Source organism: Lineus longissimus, chromosome 7 (assembly GCF_910592395.1).
Source record: "Lineus longissimus chromosome 7, tnLinLong1.2, whole genome shotgun sequence".
Classification (NCBI taxonomy): domain Eukaryota; kingdom Metazoa; phylum Nemertea; class Pilidiophora; order Heteronemertea; family Lineidae; genus Lineus; species Lineus longissimus.
Window position 1 is genome coordinate 14,793,544 of NC_088314.1, and position 21,245 is coordinate 14,814,788.

The 21,245-nt window shown below is 42.5% G+C and overlaps 1 protein-coding gene and 1 pseudogene across 1 annotated transcript; both read left to right on the top strand.

Annotated features, from left to right (window-relative positions):
• The first annotated feature begins 4,059 nt into the window (after positions 1 to 4,059).
• Positions 4,060 to 7,483, top strand: LOC135491593 (uncharacterized). Its single transcript, XM_064777566.1, has 3 exons — positions 4,060 to 4,106; positions 4,381 to 4,447; positions 5,906 to 7,483. Exons 1-3 carry the CDS (start codon positions 4,060 to 4,062, stop codon positions 7,481 to 7,483), a joined length of 1,692 nt encoding a protein of 563 aa, XP_064633636.1.
• A 6,736-nt stretch (positions 7,484 to 14,219) lies between these two features.
• On the top strand, positions 14,220 to 18,869 carry LOC135491227 (uncharacterized; annotated as a pseudogene).
• Positions 18,870 to 21,245: the final 2,376 nt, after the last annotated feature.

The following is a 21,245-nucleotide window of genomic DNA, read 5'->3' on the forward strand; positions in this document are numbered from 1 at the left end:
GCGAGACCGAGGTACTATTGGAAAATTGACATGTATATATTTATTTCTATTTTCCAACCTTGAAATTTTGAGTGAATAGAAAGGTTGAGAAACCGCACGTTTATGTGTACGCGTACCTGTGATGTGATGCACAAGTGACGGGACACGTGAACATGCATGGATACTTCTATACGTACCGGTACAAGTACCCGTCACACGTTCGGTTTCTCAACCTCGCTAATGAATACATACTACCAGTAGTACACCATTTCCATGCTTGAAGCAATGTTAAACTCCGAGATGGATTCTAATCTCATTCATCATGAGCACTAAACCTTTATTCTAATAGCATGTTTACCAGTTGAATCAAAAGTTTTCTAACCCTGATCAGGATCAAGATATAAAGTATGGTTAGATTGCTAAGCCTACTTGTCTACATGTACCTGTTATTCAGTTGCTTACATGACATGCATGAACATAGTGACACATACAGTACAACCTCTCTATTGCGGACACCCATGGGACTGGGCCAAGGTGTCCGCAATAGAGAGGTGTCCGCCCTAGAGAGGTTAAGCCAAATCGTACGAGAGGTGGATTTGAAGTTCCCGCCTTGCAGGTCTTGGTTTTCTCTGTGTCGACATCTAGCGTAGAAACTTTAAACCTGTTGGCTGATCGGTATTTGCTTGTGATGTTGCGTTGAATGACGTGAGCTACTTTGGAACTCAGAGCGTGAATAATCTCTCTAGTAAAAGGTGCCCCTTGTATTGCAAAATCACCTCGAAATGTCATAATGTGTGAAAAAACACCATAATTTCTGTCCATCAGCCACCTTTGATTAATAATTAATTTTTTCTTATTTCTCTACTAACGCATATTCACCGCAACACTGACAAAACCGCATGGATTTATGAGTGTCTGTTGACACAATACATGCAATAGGCCTATGTGATTAGTTGAAAAGATGAGTAAACAAATGCCGCGGCTTAATTAGGATACAAAAACACAATGCCATGGGGTAATTACGTTGATTAATTACGCAAATATCACACCTGTCGGGCCTACTTGACTCTCCAAGCGCACGCGGGAAACCATTGTTTTTGCCTACTGTCCGTAATTGGGAGGGAATTGGACCAAAAATTGGCTATCACCCTGTCCGCAATTCGGAATAGAGAGGTGTCTGCCGTACAGAGGTTTTTGTTATTGGAAATGACTTAGAAAAAATCGGGACTGGCCGGACGTGTCCGTAATGTAGAGGTGTCCGCCTGGCAGAGGTGTCCGCTGAGGGAGGTTCTACTGTACAACAAAATCCTAAAGACCAGGCTACATTATTTTATTCATGCGATACCAAAGTTAACTACTTAGTAATCTAGAATTCATAGGTGTTAAAACCCCGCTGTTTACATGCATCTAACCACATAACACTAGTGTTAAATACCTCTACTTTAAAGCCACATGGCATAAGAGGCCTCGCAAACAAAATTTTCTTATTCATTCACCTTTACTTTATATTTCAGCTAATACTGGTACCACACGGATTCTTGGTAATCCTAAAAACCTTGCGGCAGATGTTGCCAGTTGTTTTAGCCCGCCGGGAAAATTTAAGTTCAATCCAAGGAGCGGCACATCTTATTCAGCGGACACAAGGGGCAATGTCCGAAAGCCTGCACGGGCAGCAGGGAAAAAGGCAGCGCCTCGTCGCCCGGTTAAAGTCGTTTTTATACGGCAATGTTCTTTGCCAACTCCGATGTCAAAATGTTTGGTAAGTTGAGGTCGAGTGCTGAATTAGCAGATCTAGTTTGGATTGTGCATTCTATTGTAACAGACGGTGGTCAATGAATGAGAGCTAGTGTCAGCTGGTGGATAGGTACACCCCGGGTTCGTTCATTGAGTGAAAAGGTTAGCTCTCAGTTTTTGAATTTCTGCCGGGTCTCTTGTCTCTTTTAGTCTTGAACAACCCTTTACACACCTTGTTAGGAATGAAAAAACTGGACATTTTGGGAAGAACAAGTGAAAACGGTTCATGCCTATGGATCAAACCCGCGACCTTATGATTAAGATGGCTTATCCATTCGGCCATGGACCCCGTTTGGTGCACATCCAAAATTAGGTAGTATTATTCTCAAATCGCGCCACTAGCTGTAGGCTACATTAAACGAGACAGCAGATAAAGTGCTTCAAATCCTTTATAATGCAACCGGTTCCTGTCCGTTAATCATCAAATAATTACAAGGCCCAGTTGTCTGCATTGTTCAATGCTGTAGAAGGACTCCTTATTTTGTATTTAATGGTTATTCATAGCACAAACCTCATGCAAAAATGATCATACAAAGAACGACCTATGTGCTTTTCCCAAAATTAAATTCGTCCCAAAAAGGTCATGACCACCTTTGCCGAAGAAGTACATGTTGTATAAGACCTGAATACGAAACCACGTTGAAATAATCCATTCCTGAACTTATCTCTTCTCGTCCTCTAACAATAAAAATATGCTTCTCTCATCAATTTCATGTGCTCTTTCTTTTGGAAATCAACAGACATTACTGAACCATTAGCTTGAATAGCCATGACCTGCTTGGGCAGTGTTCCAAACCAGAATGAATATTGACATCAGGTGCACATGATGTCACCTTACTTTGGAAGTACTTTTGTATCAAGTCCAAAGAGTGTGAGAGAAGCTTAAATTAGTGTATTTGTATGGTCATTGTTAATCCTGCACATGATCAGCCATGTATCATTTTTTCTTCAGGTCGTTTTAGAGAGTGTTACAGACATAAGGACAGACGACACTGAGTTGCTGTGCGCAGCCGCCTTCGAGATATTCTGGCCAACAAAAGCACAACATCCCATATTGTGGCGAGTCAGCTCTTGTTCCTGTCATATTCAAATAAGGAACTATGCAGGGCAGTTTATGCTAAGGGCTATGAAATGACAGGGGCCCGAATACGAACTCATATTGGCCAGGGGAAGTTGTATATTCAAATATCGCATTTTGAGGAGGTGAGTAGTGCATTGTACCTGTCTACACAACCATATTATACAATCAGATAAGAGGAGACCCACCCAATTCCCATAACACATACACTTTTGAAGCCAGGGCGTTCATATTTCAGTATGTTAAAGCAAATGGACCACCGGCTGACCTAGATAATTTGGTGTTGACGTTGCAGACGATCGAGCCATAAAAGTCTACGCTACTGACGTCATTCACTGCAATCAAGGCTTGTGATTGGTTGGGCGTGGTTTCTCTTTGGCGCTAAAACATTTCACGTTACGTTTAATAATCTAGGTCAGATCGGTGGTTCATCTCCATTACTTGATCAAGAACAGGTATTAATTCTTTTGATTTTGAGAGCAATGTGGTGGCTTGCCATTAGGTGGTGCCACCTATTGATAAATCTCGAGACGTTGTTTTCTCCAAAACCAACAACTAAGCTCTGTAATTCAATGTGTAGGTAGAAATGCTAATCTACTAAGTGTTAATTTGCAGCGCAGAATTTTAAAATTAAAAATTTTTAAAAGAAATTAAAATATAGGACATGATTGACATTCAAAGCACATTCAAAGCTCTAAAAGCAGGATTTTTGAGGGGCTCGGACTAAATCACCCTGTTGTTTATTTAAAATCCTCGAAGAACATTTTAGCAATATTTGCCAAATTCGACGTGAATTCAGTAAACACTAAATGTTGGTGAAAAATCAATTTTTGGGGGTGGGAAAGAGACAAAGCAGGCAAAATAGACAAGAGCATTATGCCATAATAAATTGTCTTCATTATTGTTCATTCAAATAAAACATTTGTTTTCTTGTTTCTATTGTTTCTTGCTAATCTCACATGATTTGACAACATTTTTTTTCAGTATTGACAATCTTTAGCCTCAGCATTTCGTGGGTACCCCCTAGGCCACTTCAATCACCAGTAGGAACAACCGATGGTCACTGCGTTGTTATCTAATGCATTTAAGAAATGTTTCTTTCCAGTTGGATGAATCGGCAGACTCAGATGAGGAGCTTCCTGAGGTTTTGAATGTGAAAAAACCAAAGCTAGTAAGCATTATCTGTCCTGTCTGTAGGCATATGCCAGATGGATGGAAACACACATCTCACTCTCTCAATGCCATCTGAGCATAAGTAAGCATGATCATTTCCCAAGAACTACAGTAATGTATCAGCAAAAGATTGCAACAGGTGCATTAAGACAGCAGAGTTTTCACAAAATATCTTTAAGTGGCACCCCTTTCTAGGCCACTGATTTTGAGTGGGCAATTCCACAGCTAAAGATGTGACAGTCAGTTAGATAAATAACAATACTGATCTCTTTGAAATTACAATGTACCAATACTTGAAATCAAACAAAAACAAAAACAGAACAAAGCCTAGTTAAAGCTTCCCTTTTGGTTTTCAGGATGGAAGTAATGAAAGCTGTGAAGGTCCTCGTGCAGCTGACACATGCACTTCCAATGAGGACAACAGTAAGTTGCAATGTTGTTTCACTTTCAACCAGTGGGAAAAAGAAACCCTTTCTCAGCTACTTAGGTACATGTTTCATTAAGCCAGAGGACAAAATCCCTTCAGGCAACAAAAAGTCTAGGTAATTGAAGCTTAGGTTAGATACAAACTCAGATGAAGTCAAGTGGATAATTATTTAAGAATAGTACTGTCCAGTTGATAGTTAACCTGACTTCATACATGTAACTTCATAATTTTTTCTATGGTTTAAAAAGATATGTTTGTATTTGTGTGCCAATTGGCATCAGTCCTTATTTGAATATCATACATGCCATAGGTTGAGCCCTCTTTTGGCCTTCCTTGCACCAACTGACTCTTCCCTATACATCAGTGTCATTTTCTTGTTTTTTTTAAATTTAGGCTGAAGATGCACAACAGGATAGGTAAATACTTGGTGTCGGTCCTTGTTGGTCATCTGCATATGCACATGCATCATCACCCTTAGTGGCTATTAAACCTGCCTCACATGCTGCTTACATTTTGTTTTACTGATACACCTATCTAAGAACACTCCTTCACTCACCAATAAGCTTGAATGTCATGAGCACAACCTTGTTGACAGTAGGATTGTTTTATCAGTCTATCATTTAACAATGGCTTTAGATTCAGGTGTGATTGCCTGTCGGAAGGGTTGGGTCATATTATGTTTAACAGAGAGGTAGGTGGCGCTCGGCACAACAACATCAGTGAATGAACGGCTCCACAAATTGTATTAATTTATCAGAGAAAAACACGCCCTAGGGTTCCAGGACTTGATTAGATAAGGAAGTGAAGACACAAGCATCAGGGAGTATCCAAATTCCCGACTTTTGACCAGCTTATATGCCTTTGGAACAAATTTTGTCAACAGCAACAGAAAAAGTCCCGATAAAACCAAGATGGCGGCCCGACGATGTAAGCGGAGAGCATCAGGTAGGCGCCTGAGACCTGCTAGCTCGCCCTGCTTCACGCTTCTGACGCTTGTTATTATCATTACTGCTGTCAAATGCAAACCTAAAAACCATGCTAGATGTAGACCTACAGCAACAATATTCTCACCGATTCTGCCACCATCGCAAGACTCGCAGATCAACCTAGCCATACTGGCCCATCACCACTGCACTGAGATGAGGAAAGTAATCCTGTACAGCAGCCCATCGACTAGAAAGCAATATCCAGCATTATGCAGCTTGATCCTACTCCTGTCCGGAGACATCGAGTCGAACCCAGGGCCAATAGCCAAAGCAGACATATTTCCATGTGGCATATGTGAAAGGAAAGTCATAGCAGACGCATTTTGTTGTGACAACTGCGACTGCTGGTACCACTACTCATGCTTGTCATACTGCTCAGAACACATAAAGAGTTTAGAACAATCAGACATTACGTGGTTATGCGCCAAATGTGACTGCCCTAATGTGATGTCTTTTACTTTTCACCAGTACGAGTTGAATGTGAGCAACCAATATAGCATATTTAGTAGCAACTCGGAGGATAGCGTCAACGACACAATAGCATCAATCGACTCGTGTTTCTCTCCCAGGATCGCGAGTTCCCCCCACAACCAGAGCACCAGTCGTTGCCGGAGCGCATCAAGCCATTCCAGCATTAGGGGGCAAGCAGACGACAACCGACGACAGGCAGGGAACCACAACAACTGGAGAACGATGACCGTCAACTGTGAAGGCATCAAAGGGAAAACAGGCCTACTTGCAGCAACGGTGCAGTACATACAACCTGATGCTATCATAGGATGTGAATCAAAGCTGGATAACACCATCAATTCCACTGAAAAATTCCCGCCAGGTTACAAAGTGTTCCGGAAGGACAGAACTCTCCACGGAGGGGGAGTGTTTGTCGCAATCAAAGACTGCTACCAGTGCGAAGAACTGACTGATCTAGACACAGAAGCAGAAATAATTTGGGTTAAAATCCATCTGCAAGGAGCAAAGTCCTTAGTCACGGGTAGTTACTACCGGCCACCGGACAAGACCTTGGAGGATCTGGAATGCTTGAAGGAATCTCTGGACAAGCTACCAGCGAAATGCAGAGACAGGACGATACACTTGAGTGGTGACTTCAACCTCAGTGAAATAAACTGGGAAACGAGGACAGTATTGCCAGAGGCGAAGAAAACAGGCTTGTGCAAAAGGCTGCTTGAGATAGCGAATGTATTCTCCCTAACACAGCTACAGCTTCAACCAACAAGGGGGGAAAACAACCTGGACCTCTTCTTTACTACAAACCCATCTCTTGTGAAGAAGATACAAACTGCGCCAGGAATAGGAGATCACCATATGGTAATCACAGATTGCGACATCAGGCCACAGAAAGCAGCCACTACCAAGAGGGACGTCCCACTGTTCAACAAGGCCAACTGGGATGGACTCAGAGCGGACATCAAAGAGTCGAGTCTAGATTTCGAGAAACATGCGGCCCAGAGATCAGTGAACGCGAACTGGACAACCTTGAAGGGAGCAATCATGGATGCAACCAAACGTCACGTCCCACAGAAGACAGTTAAGACAGGAAGCAAGAACTTACCATGGGCGACAGAAGCTACAAGAAGATCGATCAGGAAGAAGAACAGACTATTAAAAAAGATGAGGAAAAAACCTTCTGCAGCCAGTAAGACAAAATATAAGGAGCAGAAGAAGAAGACCAGGAGGGACTTGTACCAAGCCCACAGGAAGTACCTCACTGACACGCTCAACCTTGAAAACAGAAACACCTTCTGGAGGTACGTAAAGTCACAGAAGAATGACAATAATGGAATCTCACCATTAAGACAGGATGGGAAGCTACACACTAAGCCAAGAGAGAAAGCTCGAATACTGAACAACCAGTTCAAGTCAGTATACACCAAAGATCAAATAGACGATATCCCGACCCCAGCTAGGGACAAGAAACCAAGCATAGAGGAGCTACACATCAGTGAGGATAAAATATTAAAGCACTACTTGAAAGAATCAACCCAAAGAAAGCCAGTGGACCAGATCAACTGCCCGACCGAGTGTTAAAAGAAGCAGCAACCGAGATTGCACCAATGCTGACAACGATCTTTCGCACTTCCGCCAAGACAGGAGTCCTCCCAGATGACTGGAAAAAGGCCCATGTCACACCTGTGTTTAAGAAAGGGGACCGTCATGCAGCGTCGAATTACAGACCAGTCTCACTCACATGCGTGTATAGTAAGCTTATGGAACATGTTATCAGCAGGCACATAAGGGAACACCTAGACACCCACAATGTGCTGTCACCGGTACAGCACGGGTTCAGGAGATCACATTCATGTGAAACGCAGCTTTTGGCCACAACACACGACCTTTTAGGCTTTAAGGACAAAAAGACTCAAGTCGACATAGCGGTGCTGGACTTCAGTAAGGCCTTTGACACTGTCCCCCACAAGCGCTTGTTGAAGAAACTCAGCCACTATGGGGTAGACGGCACAATCCTTAAATGGATTGAGGAGTTCCTTATGGGTAGAACGCAAAAGGTAGTGGTAGAGGGAGAGAAATCCGACATAGCAACGGTGGATTCTGGGGTTCCCCAAGGGTCAGTTTTGGGACCTTTACTCTTTTTGCTACATATAAACGATCTACCAGATGTGGTACTATCAATAATTCGACTCTTCGCAGACGATTGTCTCCTATACAGGCCAATCAGGACTATAGAAGACCAACACGCTATGCAGCATGACCTGGCTGAACTAGAGAAGTGGGCCACCAAGTGGGGGATGTCGTTTAATGCTAGTAAATGCTACATCATCCGAACAAACCCTTCCAAGCGCTCCAGTCTACAATACCTATACGAACTGAATGGTCATGTTCTGCAAGAAGTCGGCTCCTCCCCATACCTAGGCCTCACCCTCTCGAGCTCTCTTACATGGGACGACCACATCAGTAAAACCTGTGCAAAAGCCAGCAGCACCCTTGGGTTTGTAAAAGGACACTTAAATTCGCACCAAAAGAACTTAAGGCAATTGCATACCAGACACTAGTAAGATCACGACTGGAATACGGCAGCATCATATGGGGCCCGCACAAGGCAAAACTCATAAAAGATCTAGAAAGAATCCAGCGACGAGCAGCCAGGTTTGTATGCAGTGACTACAGCAGGCACAGCAGTGTAAATGATATGATCACAAACCTTGGCTGGGATACCCTCGAAAAGCGCAGGAAAGAAAATCGAATTAAAATGCTGCATAAAATCGTAAACGACGAAACTGGTCTTAACAAGGAAGACTACATAACACCAGGACAGAGCAAAACTAGAGCAAAAAACGCTAACAAACTTTTTGTGATCCGTACCGCAACGGAAGACTTCAAAAACTCCTTTTTTCCACGAACCGTGGTTGACTGGAACAAAGTGAGCCAAGCCGAGATCGATACCACCTGTATCTCGGCTAGCCAGCGCCACCAGTAATATCTACCTACCCCTGTGCCATCAATACGCGAAACGCGGTCAGGCACAGTACCATTCATGATTCAAGATTCAAGAACAGTAGTGTGTCCATCTGACATTTTTCATTGTCTGCGCTATACATTGTATCCCAAGTTCCTGTCATCCGATCTTCACCAAACTTTGTCCAAATGTTCTCTACACTGGCCCCAGATCAAAAGGTCAAAGGTCAAGGTCACATGGACCAAATTGTTTTTTCCTTGAAATTCTGTCTCCCAACCCCAACACACCAGCAGGTGGAGAACTAAGAAAAGTACACCTATATACAAATGTATATGCCATTATAGCATCAGCATCATTGACCTCCAAGTCACTACCAGTACCATCAACAGAACTAAAATTTCTTCCTGAGTGCCGTCATCAACCCTTCAAAAGTTCACCAAACACTCAAAAATCAACATCACAATGATAAAACTACCGACAACTGGGTGTCAAAGGGTAAAAGGGGTAACGGAGTATTGGATCTGGCAGATGCCGTTACCATCCCGCAAAATCTCCAGTAACTTTGTCTTGGTTATAAGACCAATTCTAATTTTTAGCCCGCTTGGCCTAAAGGCCAGAAGGGCTTATGCTGTGGTTGGCATGAAAAGCTGTGGTCTGTCGTCTGTGCGTGCGGTCGTAAACTGTCTGCGCTCTAGCACCTTCAGTTTTTGACGGATCATTTTCATATTGCACATATGTACTTATGGGTTGAATCTCTTGGCCAAGTTCGATTTTGGGTGCGATGTGATTCTTACTTTGGCCAATAGGGGGCTTTTTGTGAAAAACCTTAAAATTACCATATCTTGCTGATGCTTTGAGCTAGGATGTTCAAATTTACACCAGAAGTGCATCCTAATATGACACATCATACCCTTGAGCACTTTTGTCTTAGACCTACTTTTGTTGTATAAGTGGGTCAAATAGCGAAAAAATTATGAATGTCAGTTTTTCCCCTTGTCTGCGCTCTAGCGCCTTCAGTTTTTGACACATGCATATTTATGAGGTAAATCTCTCGGTCAAGTTCGATTTTGGGTGCGATGCGATTCTTACTTTGGCCAATAGGGAGCCTTTTGTGAAAAACCTTAAAATGACCATATCTTGCTGATGCTTTGAGCTAGGATGTTCAAATTTATACCAGAAGTGTATCTTAATATGACACATCATACTCTGGAGCACGTTTGTACTTGACCTACTTTTGTATCACAGGTAGGTCAAATAGTGAAAGATGAATAAATGTCTGTTTTCCCCTTGTCTGTACTCTACCGTTTTCAGTTTTTTTCACGGATTATTTCATATTGGAAGACTTTTATGTATGAGCCTAAAATCTCAGCCAAGTTTAATTTTGGGCACAAGAGGATTCTTAATTTGACCACTGGGGGGCTTTTTGTAAAAATTTTCTAAAATTTGGCCAATTCCTTGAGCTGGGTTGCTCAAATTCATACCGCAGATGCAGCATGATGCGACACATCAAATTTGTGAGCAAATTTGCCCTTGACCTACTTAACTTCTTAGGGGTTAAGTAGGTCAAATTGTGATAACCCCAACTCGGCATGGATTCTTCTGCATCACATTTCTACCCATACCCATATAATTTACTCTGTATCCAAGCGGGCACAGTGCCTTTGGCACTATTTTTAAGAATTTCTTGTCCTCTTCTACTGCCTTTCTAACTCAATTAGAGTAGACTTACAATAGACGAATCTTCCTACTGTTTTTGCTTCTTATCCTGCTAGATCAGCCCACACATCTCCCCTTTTAGGGATTCCTCCTAGGTACACAAGTTTAACCCTTATGACAGAAACCCTTCCCATCTTGTCCGCTTTCATTATCGCCAGTGTTCCCTTTTTTCAGGCAACAGTACACTTGTGAATGAACAAGGTGGAACAGATGTTCAACAGGTAACATTTATCTCACCTGGTCAGGCCTGTTGGAACATCCAACAAGTGCCCGCAAGTGGGTGCTAAATAGCGCCTGGCGGCGGTCTAGGACCTCTCTTAAAATTTGAAAATCATAAGCTGTGAGAAGTACTTCCCGCAATTCCATCCTTGTGGAAATAAATTGCCCCTCAGCCTCAACGCAAGCCTACATGCCCCCCCCCCCCCGGTTCTGACGGCCGGTGGTCTCATGTCATGGCTCCATTGCTATTGTAATGTAGTCTTTCAGCAGGGCTCATTATCCAAACCGCTGTGGATGAGTTCAAGTCACTGTCAGGATGTTCATGTGCTTTGTTCTTTGCCAGGGACATAATTATACGTCTTTTGGTCTTTCTTTTCCCACTTATTGATAAAAATATCGGCATTGGCTTAGGACTCGTGTTAAATTCTCTTGACAGTGTAGATCACATAAATATGTCCTTGACAGCACCAAAACACCCGCTAAGTGGCCGAATTTTAGACTGGGTAAACTTAAGTGTCCTAAAGTTTACTCAGGACAATCCTGGGTAACTTTTAGGATTACCCAGTTTGGTCCTGGGTAAACTTTAACTGTACCCGTGACGACATCTACCCGCCTTTGTCTCACAAGGCGAGCACCTCTGGTCCATAGACCATTGATCGGAGTTATTGCAAGATGGTGCTACTGTTAATATTTCTATTTGCTCAACAGCTCACTAAATTCCATTGAAATTTCAGGAAAGGACACATACCCCTGCCGGAACACCAACAGTAAGTGATTTTTTTATTGCTCTTGCGTAGATGAAACACGTTTTACAGTAAAAAGTTGTTGCTTGCAGTAGTTTACTAGGAAATCAAATAAAAACCGATTATGTTCATTGTCACTTAGCCTGCATATGGGGTCACACAAGTAATACAAATCTAATACATTTTCCCTTTAAATGTATCAACTTCACTGCGGGATAACTTTTTCCCAGATTAGTCAATGAGCAAACTGGGCACACCACCGTAAAACCCCAAGCAAGCGCTACACGTGATATCGTTTTCGTTGCCACATCTTATCCAGAGACCATGGGACGTTACGCAAATGATTCACGGCACAGAACAGCTTCTGCACATGTTAAAAAGGTCATTAAGCGTAGTACAGCCCAATAATAATTTAGTTATCAAGTTGATTGCTTTTGCTGGTCTCCAATCATTCAACAAACATCATAAATAATTTCAGCTCCTACTTCCAAGAGTGATATCCAGGAACGAGCAACTGAGACAACCGCTACTGTTAGTGCAACCACAAGTTCTTCTACTGTTTGTGCAACTCCGAATCCTGATATAGATGTTTTTGACAAGGATGTTACATGTATGTATTACCTAACTTCTGTAACTTTAATGCAATGTCATTCTCTGCACCTCACATTCAAGGGACAAAAGCCCCATTATTACAGACAGTGCAGCCCGATGATCCTATGGCATCCTAATACTAAAGGCAATCTCTGCACCTCAGTCATAATCATTGAATGGTTAAAAAAATACCTTATCAATACAGACAGCCGGGTGCTCAGCAATTCTACATGAATGGTTGTCAACGCAGTGTAGTACAGCCCAATAATAATTTAGTTATAAAGTTGATTGCTTTTGCTGGTCTCCCATCATTCAACAAACATCATAAATAATTTCAGCTCCTACTTCCAAGAGTGATATCCAGGAACTAACAACTGAGACAACCGCTACTGTTAGTGCAACCACAAGTTCTTCTACTGTTGTTGCAACTACAAGTTATTCTACTGTTGTTGCAACTACAAGTTCTTCTACTGTTGGTGCAACTACAAGTTCTTCTACTGTTGTTGCAACTACACGTTCTTCTTCTGTTGTTGCAACTACAAGTTCTTCTACTGTTGGTGCAACTGCAAGTTCTTCTACTGTTGGTGCAACTACAAGTTCTTCTACTGTTGGTGCAACTACAAGTGTTTCTACTGATGGTGCAACTACAAATCCGGATATCGTTGTTGACAAGGATGTTACATGTATGTACCCATTACTATCTAACTTCTTTGTATCTTATTGTTGCACCATTGATCGGATGATGATTGTTGGCCAAATCCCAAGATGAATGTGGCGTGGATGATACATGTACATACATGTATTTACTGGATCCGCGCACTTAAGAGATAATGCCATGGATTGATTTGGAGGTGTGTCTATTTGAGACTTTCAAAGGACAACTTTTACCAGTACGTGAATTTATTAGGCCTATAGATCGAGGGCATGGTATTGTGAGTGAATGATAGTTATTGAATAAAAGAAACTCAAAGCTCATTTCAAATTGGTTTATGCAAAAGCTACTGAATGACATAGGCATGCGTTCGCATTAGATCTGTGGTTTGGAAATGGAGTGCTCTCGGGGAGTGCTAATCTTTTATTACCCTTGTCTGATTTCACTATATATCAATGGCGATACCCTTTTAAAGCTTATGTAGCCTATGTAGGCCTATCAATGACCTAGGGCAGAATAGCTCTTCACAGGCCCCAATGTGGGCAGTACAGGACATTAATTACAGGGCGGTGCAGGGCTAAATAGCAAGGCCGCTGGCATTATCTCTTAAGTGCTCGGATCCAGTAGTAACATTTTGACACTTCACTGTGCATGTCACTGAATATGGCAAGTGTTTTCTTAGATGTCCCACTGTTGTGCTGTAACTCTTCGCATGATCTAGTATGTGCCTGATATTCTCCCAATGATTTCCTAGGTCATCAAGCAATCTGAATTTTCATTCCAGTTTCCCTAGATTATGATGTAAAAGACTGTGATGCTGATGGTAAGTACTAGTTTACTGCCCACTGGCAGATTCCATTAAAACAGTAATAATCGCAGTGATCTGGTTGCTGATGTAGTTGAGACTGAATTCAGTGTTGCACAACTTGGGTACAAGAAACTGGACATGCATTCAGATCACCAAGCAAGTAAATAAAAGTTTTTCGCACTCCTAACGCCCACTGTAGTAAGCCAGTGATGTGTACATTTGGGTATGACTACGACGGGAACAATATTCTTTAGACCTACTTCAATGACCAGCAATAGTGTCAATTTCATCAGCGGCAATAGTAGTATAGAACAGGTGTATGCGGTGCAAGCCACCCAGCAGGCAGAACAATTGAGAGTGGATCAATATATAAACCCTGTCATTCACTTTCCGCCTACAACTCTTGCTATTCACTATCAAATCATACAGGAGTATATAAAAGGCCTAAAAATTACCCCATATGGGTCTCGAAACGTGTAAAAATCGAGCTGGACGTTAGGAATGCAAAACTCCAGTATATACATGTAGGTTATCCACGTCTTACATGCTTTCAGATCTCATTTTTAAAAGTGACGACAATACAGATTTGGCAGTCCCGCTGTCACCAGCCTCATACGCCAGAGTAAAAGAAATGTGCAGAGATGTGTTTGGCTGCACGTACAGCAGTGACAACGAGAATGTCTATGAAAACAGTGGAAGTGATGAACATGGTGGGTACTTGTAAACTGATCATGATACAGTTTACAATAAATATCTTGCAGCGAACTGAAGCTCTTAGCACCAGATACAAGGACTTAGCCTTCAGCCTTGCCATTGTCAATCAGTCGTAGCCCTAAACAAATAATTCTTCTGGTATACACTGTCATCTACATGTATGTGCTAATGTGGAAAGGCCTAAGGTACCCAGTCTTTTCATGCATAACATTCACCTTCGTGTTATTGTTTATATCTTTCCAGTTAGTACTGAACGAATAATTGAAACTCCTTCCTGCTCCACTCTGATTGTGAGTAACTCACCAGCAGCCAAAAAAGCCAGTGAAATGGATGATGCCGACGACGACTCAGACTTCGTTCCATCCAGTGGTGACAGTGATGCTTCGGCAGAAATCCCAGATGGTGCAGGAAATGGTGCTCAGCAAGGAAAAACGAGAGTGCTCACGTTGTTGCGGGCGAGATTCAATCACAAATATAACATGACAACACAGAAGCAAGAGAATGGAGAGATACTTTTAGATAGATGGCCAACTACTGGATTGGACATTGCACAATATGGTCCCTGTCCAAGGTGTTACACATGGATGAAGAAAACACTCTTGTGGCGACATCAGAAGTATCACTGCCTCAAAAGGTCAACTTTGAGCTTGAGTTCTGCCTCCGTCTTGACACAGTCCGATACCATTGCAGGGAGAGTCCTTTCTAACGCATCAGAACAGCTGCTGAAAGAAGCCTTCCGTTCAATGAATAGGAATGAAGTAGGTAACATTGCACGCAATGATGAACTAATTGTTGTTTTAGGCAACATCTGGATGGAGAAAAACATCGGGAACAAATTAAAACGTGGGAAATATGCTTCGCAAGTGATGCGTCTTAGTGCTAGGCTCCTGCGAAACCTCTGGCATGTGACCGAGGTGAAGACAGATGGGGTGAAGCCACCTTTAGCAGAGTATCTCAAACACGAACATTTTGACAACATAGTTAAAGCCACTCTTCTCACGGCAGCAGCTGACATGGACGATGTGGAAGACTTGGCAAAGCCAAGTAATGCACTAAAGATCGGCTAAGACCTCCGACGCATGATCAATGTGAAGATAGGGCTGGCAATTCAGAACAAGGACAAAGAACGTCGCACTGAAGCTGAGGACCTATTGTCAGTTGTGAAAATTTTCTGGTCTACAAAGGTTAACAAGTTGGCCAGAGTCATCTTGGAAGAGCGACACTTCAATATGAAGGAGGAGCTGCCGGAAACGGAAGATATAGAGAAACTGAATCAACACTTGAAGGATGAAATAGCGCAACTAAACTTTACCAAGACGGACTATGCAAACTTCTGCCATGTTGCTGAGAGCATCAGTGCCCGTCTCACCATGTATAACAGGCGCAGAACAGGGGAGATGGAGGCTGCAAGGTGAGTATTTCTTTTTTGGTTTAATTCCAGTAGATGACCTCTTTAATGAAGAGGAAAATGCCACACTGACATGTTTGAACCTAACCAGTAATCATTCGTGGGTTGCACCTTGCATTGTTTTGGACAATCGTAAACCAGTCAATGTACTCTACATTCAAAGATGGAATGTGCTCGGAGAGAGGGAGCTAGCATACTGGCTGTTCGTCTAACTCAGTTTCCTTGTTGCTTTTTTGCAGGTTGAAAGACTACCATGCCAGAGAATCTGGTCATGGAAACCTACTTGGTGAACTGTCCAATTTTGAAAAGCAGCTGTTAGAATCACAAGAGGTTTTCCAAGTCAGAGGAAAGGTCAGTGAATTGTTAAATATATGAATAGATTCCTTGATGATGTCGATGCACACGAATCATTCAGAACACCCAGAAAAACTCTTCAGTATTCTCTTGCTGGCGTAGATCATCAGTTCGCAATCTTTGTAACTGTACTCATCACCTAATCATCATGTCCTTGGTTTCCAGAGAGGCCGTGGGGTGCCAGTAATTGTACCGCAGGAGTGTCGTGATGGGCTATCCTTCTTGGCAAGTAGTGCTGTTCGTCACACCGTGGGGATATCACGTACAAACAAGTACCTATACAGAGGTAAGGGCTGCCAAAAAGGATGCACTCGTAAATTGTCATTTAAAAGTTGGCCTTTCTAAAATTAGCACGTCCCCTAATGTGACCATAATCTGAGAAAACCCAGTCTGAAGTATAGACAGTCGCCAATGGCAGCGACAACCCCTATTTCTGCAGCCGTTGTGATGTTTTGACTTGCCTTTTGCAAAGCACATGCCACCTATTGTGTTTTCATAGGTATTATCTAGGGCAACCCTGTTATCAAGCTTATACTTAGCCGGGTATCCTCAGAGAAGGTTGCAAAATATTTGACTTTTTTGCTCAAAGGAATTTATGCTGTTTTTTTGCTGTTGTTGTTCATTATTGATTGGGGCATAATGGTCTGATTCTCTTTGCAGATGAAGGCGTCGTGAGAGCATATGACTCCTTGGCAAAGGCAGCAAGGAAGGCAGAGTTGAAAGTCCCGTCGAGAATCACCAGTACTAGACTGCGGAAATACATGGCTACTGTTACGCAGGTAACTTACATATAACTACATTACCTATTCAATGACAGCATTGCATTGCATGCCTCAGTTCATGCCTGTAGCCTTCAAAAGAACCTTCCACTGCTTTAATAGAGGAACCGGAACTCATTTTGACAATAACTTGAGGTACAATGCCTGTGTAACTAGTGTTATATTGGTTGGATGTTCCCTGAAATAATTATTTGGAAGTGGTTATTTGCACAAAGCCTGTTGTGTATGCAATGAAGCATTTTGTCTTAGAGACACAACAGGTAATTAATATTCATTTCGTTCACACCAATGAGTGCGAAGCTCGACAACTCATACATTAATACCCAAAGCTCATTGTGTACGCAAGGAATCGAGATCACTGCATATAAAACCATTGTGTATGTAAGGACTAAAATTTCCCTTGCATACACAATATTGTGCAAATAAACCCGGCCTAATTATTTTGTGAAATATCATTAATAGTTTAATCTGCTCTCCAGGTGCTTGACCTGAAGCCCAATCAACTCCAGTGGGTACTGAATCACCTTGGCCACACACTTGATGTCCACAAGATCTACTATCGCTGCACATCAGCTGATTTGGAGCGAACCCAAGTGGCCAAGATCTTGATGCTGCAAGATCACAACCAGATATCGAGGTTCAACAACAAAACTCTGGCGGATATCCAAATGGATGGTAAGAGTTTAAATACTTTTTTTTCTGAAATTTATTTATTTTCAAAAGACATGCAGCGAAGTTCCTAAAGGAACATTTCAGCGTTAACATTGATTGTGAATTAAAAGGGTCCTGATATTCCTTTTAATGCTTTTCGCACACACACGTGTATATTCATGGATTGTAAAATTTACAAAAGGCAAAAATACAACCGCAGATGGTTGTGGCCGGCGTTTTTATTAGGATTCCATCTTTATATACCGAGTCAATTATAAATACCATTTCAGGACTGGTGTTTCCTCCAATTAGTGATGCAACTCCACAACCTTCCACCTCAGCTGATGCAGAGAAAGTTGATCAAGACTTCATCGAGGATGTTTCCCATGCCCCTTCTGCTGACTGTATCGTCGATGTTGAGGTCTTCGAAGAAACAGTTGATTCTGATGGTTTCGTAGAAGATGATGAACCAGTCGCTAAGAAGAAGAAGACTGCCGCGAAAAACAGTGCTCAGACGAGAGTTAAATGGTCTCACGCAGAAGAGGAGGAAATACAGAAATTGTTTAAATCCAACTTTGAGAAAAAAACCGTCCAACTCCCGGTAAGGTTGAAAAATGTCTAAAACTCAGCAAAAAAAACAATGGCTGCATACAGCATAGAAGCAAGGACACTCTTAAAAAGAAGGTTTTTCGCATGGTTGACAAACTATAACTATGATATTAATATGAGCTAGAGTGTACATGTAGATGGTGCTGCATTAGCGTCCATCGCAGACTTTTGCATTACTATTCCATAATGAGACCTTGTATTCAAGTTTGTAATTCAGCATTTACATGTATAGGCCTATTGTTATCGGATTGTTCTTGAGTAAGTACATGTTCTTAAGTAAGTAAAACTTCGAACTGATGACAAGCACAGACAGAATTTGTATTCGTTTAATTCAGTTTGTATAAGTTTAATTTGGCATTCTGCCTATACATAATTTACATGTATAGGCCTATTGTTATCAGATTGTTCTTGAGTAAGTACATGTTCTTAAGTAAGTAAAACTTCTAACTGATGACCAGCACAGACATAATTTGTATTCGTTTAATTTAGTTTGTATAAGTTTAATTTGGCATTCTGCCTATATGGCATTCTGCCTATACATAATTTACATGTATAGGCCTATTGTTATCAGATTGTTCTTGAGTAAGTACATGTTCTTAAGTAAGTAAAACTTCGAACTGATGACCAGCGCAGACAGTGTCAGCGGGGACTGCAGCTGGAAAGCCATTCCTTTTTAGACCAAGTGTATGTCCTCCATTGTTACAGGTAGGAACATGTGCCTTGTGTTCTGCATTATATTTCGAAGAATAAAGTTCTAATTCTGCACATTGTTTGTTTGTAAAACTTCATGTACAACAGAAACTGTAAACTGTAAACTGAAAACCTTCTCTAGTTATTTCTCTAGTGCCGCCCAGTGATCCTATAGCTTCTTATGTTTGTGGAAAACAATCCGACTCTTTCCACCTCATCATCAATGGGCAAACTCCCTATTAATACAAACATTGCAGCTCCCTTGATGTTTCTTGAATGTCATGTCGATCTCTGCACCTCACATTCAATGGACAAAAGCCCCATTCATACAGACAGTGCACCCCAGTAATCGTATGGCTTCCAAGATATTACTTTATTGTCATGTCAATCTGTGCACCTCATAATCATTGGACAAAAGCCCCATTAATACAAACAGTGCAGCCCTGTGATCTTAGATCGACACAGCAATAACATCACATCAGTCTTGAAAGCTATGCACCTCATACTCATAGCCATTGGGCTAAACCCCATTAATACAGATAGTGCAGCCCAGTGATCTGATTGCTTCCAAGACTGATGTGATTTTATTGTCATGTCAATCTCTGCACCTCATAATCATTGGACAAAAGCCCCATTAATACAGACAGTGCAGCCCTGTGATCTTAGATCGACACAGCAATAACATCACATCAGTCTTGAAAGCTATGCACCTCATACTCATAGCCATTGGGCAAAACCCCATTAATAAAGACAGTGCAGCCCAGTGATCTTATTGCTTCCTAGATCGTGTAGATGTTACTTTATTGTCATCTCAATCTATGCACATCACAGTAATTGGGAAAAGCCCCCATCAATAGACGGTGCTGCCCAATGATCTTATAGCTCCCAAAACTGATGTGATTTTATTGTCATGTTAATCTCTGCACCTCATAATCATTGGACAAAAGCCCATTAATACAGACAGTGCAGCCCTGTGATGTTATTGCTTCCTAGATGTTACTTTATTGTCATGTCAACCTCTGCACCTCATAATCAGTGGTCAAAGCCCCCAGTAATAGCTCATTAATACAGACAGTGCAGCCCAATGATCTTATAGCTTCCTAGATGTTACCTTATTGTCATGTTTATCTACGCACCTCATGGTCATTAGGCAAAACCCCCATGGCCCATTAATACAGACATTGCAGCCCGGTGATCTTATAGCTTCCTAAATGTTACTTTATTGTCATGTTTATCTATGCAGGCCAGTTGAACCACTATAAGATAACTGACGAGGTTATATCTACACCGAAACCGTTATCCAGGCATAATACTTCGAGCCTATCCCTGCACAAGCCTTTTGGCGCCACAATGTCCAAATACGCGCAAAAGAACCCCTGACAACCACACGTCATCTTGGCCACGACATCACAACACACGGAGTCGTCGCAGGGGAAATATGTCGTCGCACAACACCACGCAGACGTCATGACGTATAGGACAATCAAACGGAAGATTCGCAAGTTTGACAGATCGTCATTCACAACGGTATTATCATCGGACCCAAGCAGTCGCATCACGTCTTGACTATTTATTTCTCTAACTTCAACTGCTAGGAGAGATCTTCCACCGACTTTGACTTACCAAGATGGACCTACCGGATGGGACCACCACCCCCACTTCTTCCCAAGATGCGGAAAACACCTCCCACCTTGGACCCGCTTCCCCCACCGCTGGTGGGGCCGCAAACGGGTCTGGTCTCCCTCACAGGGACATCGCGCCACTCAGGCGACCATCTTGGGACAACAACCCAATAGACGTTCTCAGAGAGTTCAGTCTGCAAACCACGGACTTTTACACCCCGAGTTCAAGCGCCACTTCTTTGGCACTGCCTCCACCACAGCACGCAGACATCCTGTCTGTAATGATCACACCACCTCTGCCAGAGGAAGGGACGGAACCTACCCGAAAGCGCTCACGCACCGATATTTCATCAGGTATCGGGCAAACAACACAAGATCATGCTCTGTCCGCTCATCCCGTCAGAGCGGATGCCCTTCCACTCTGGCGACAAGCTAGGAACAATTTGACCAGTTTCGTCAAAACTACTGCCAGAGCAGATGACCTTCGCAGACAAGCTGACTCAGGACTTCCACCAGCCTGGGCTTACGGTCTGGATAGACTACCACCATACCTAACTCCTTGCTCGGAGGTGAGTCTACAAATTAGAACCAAACATGCAATCAGCATCCTAAAGCATTCGGCCGACGAGCTTTACACCAAAGCTCAACAGGACGCCACCAGGGGAGAGGCCCTCATCTCTACCATCGCCACAATCTTCAAAGATGACAAGGACGAGTTCACCAAATCCTGTGACCTTCTCAACAGTTTGGTCTCCAAAGATAGAGCGGAAGTACGCGCCGCACTCCGCACCAGAGAAGAGAATCGCACAGCTCTGTCCCACA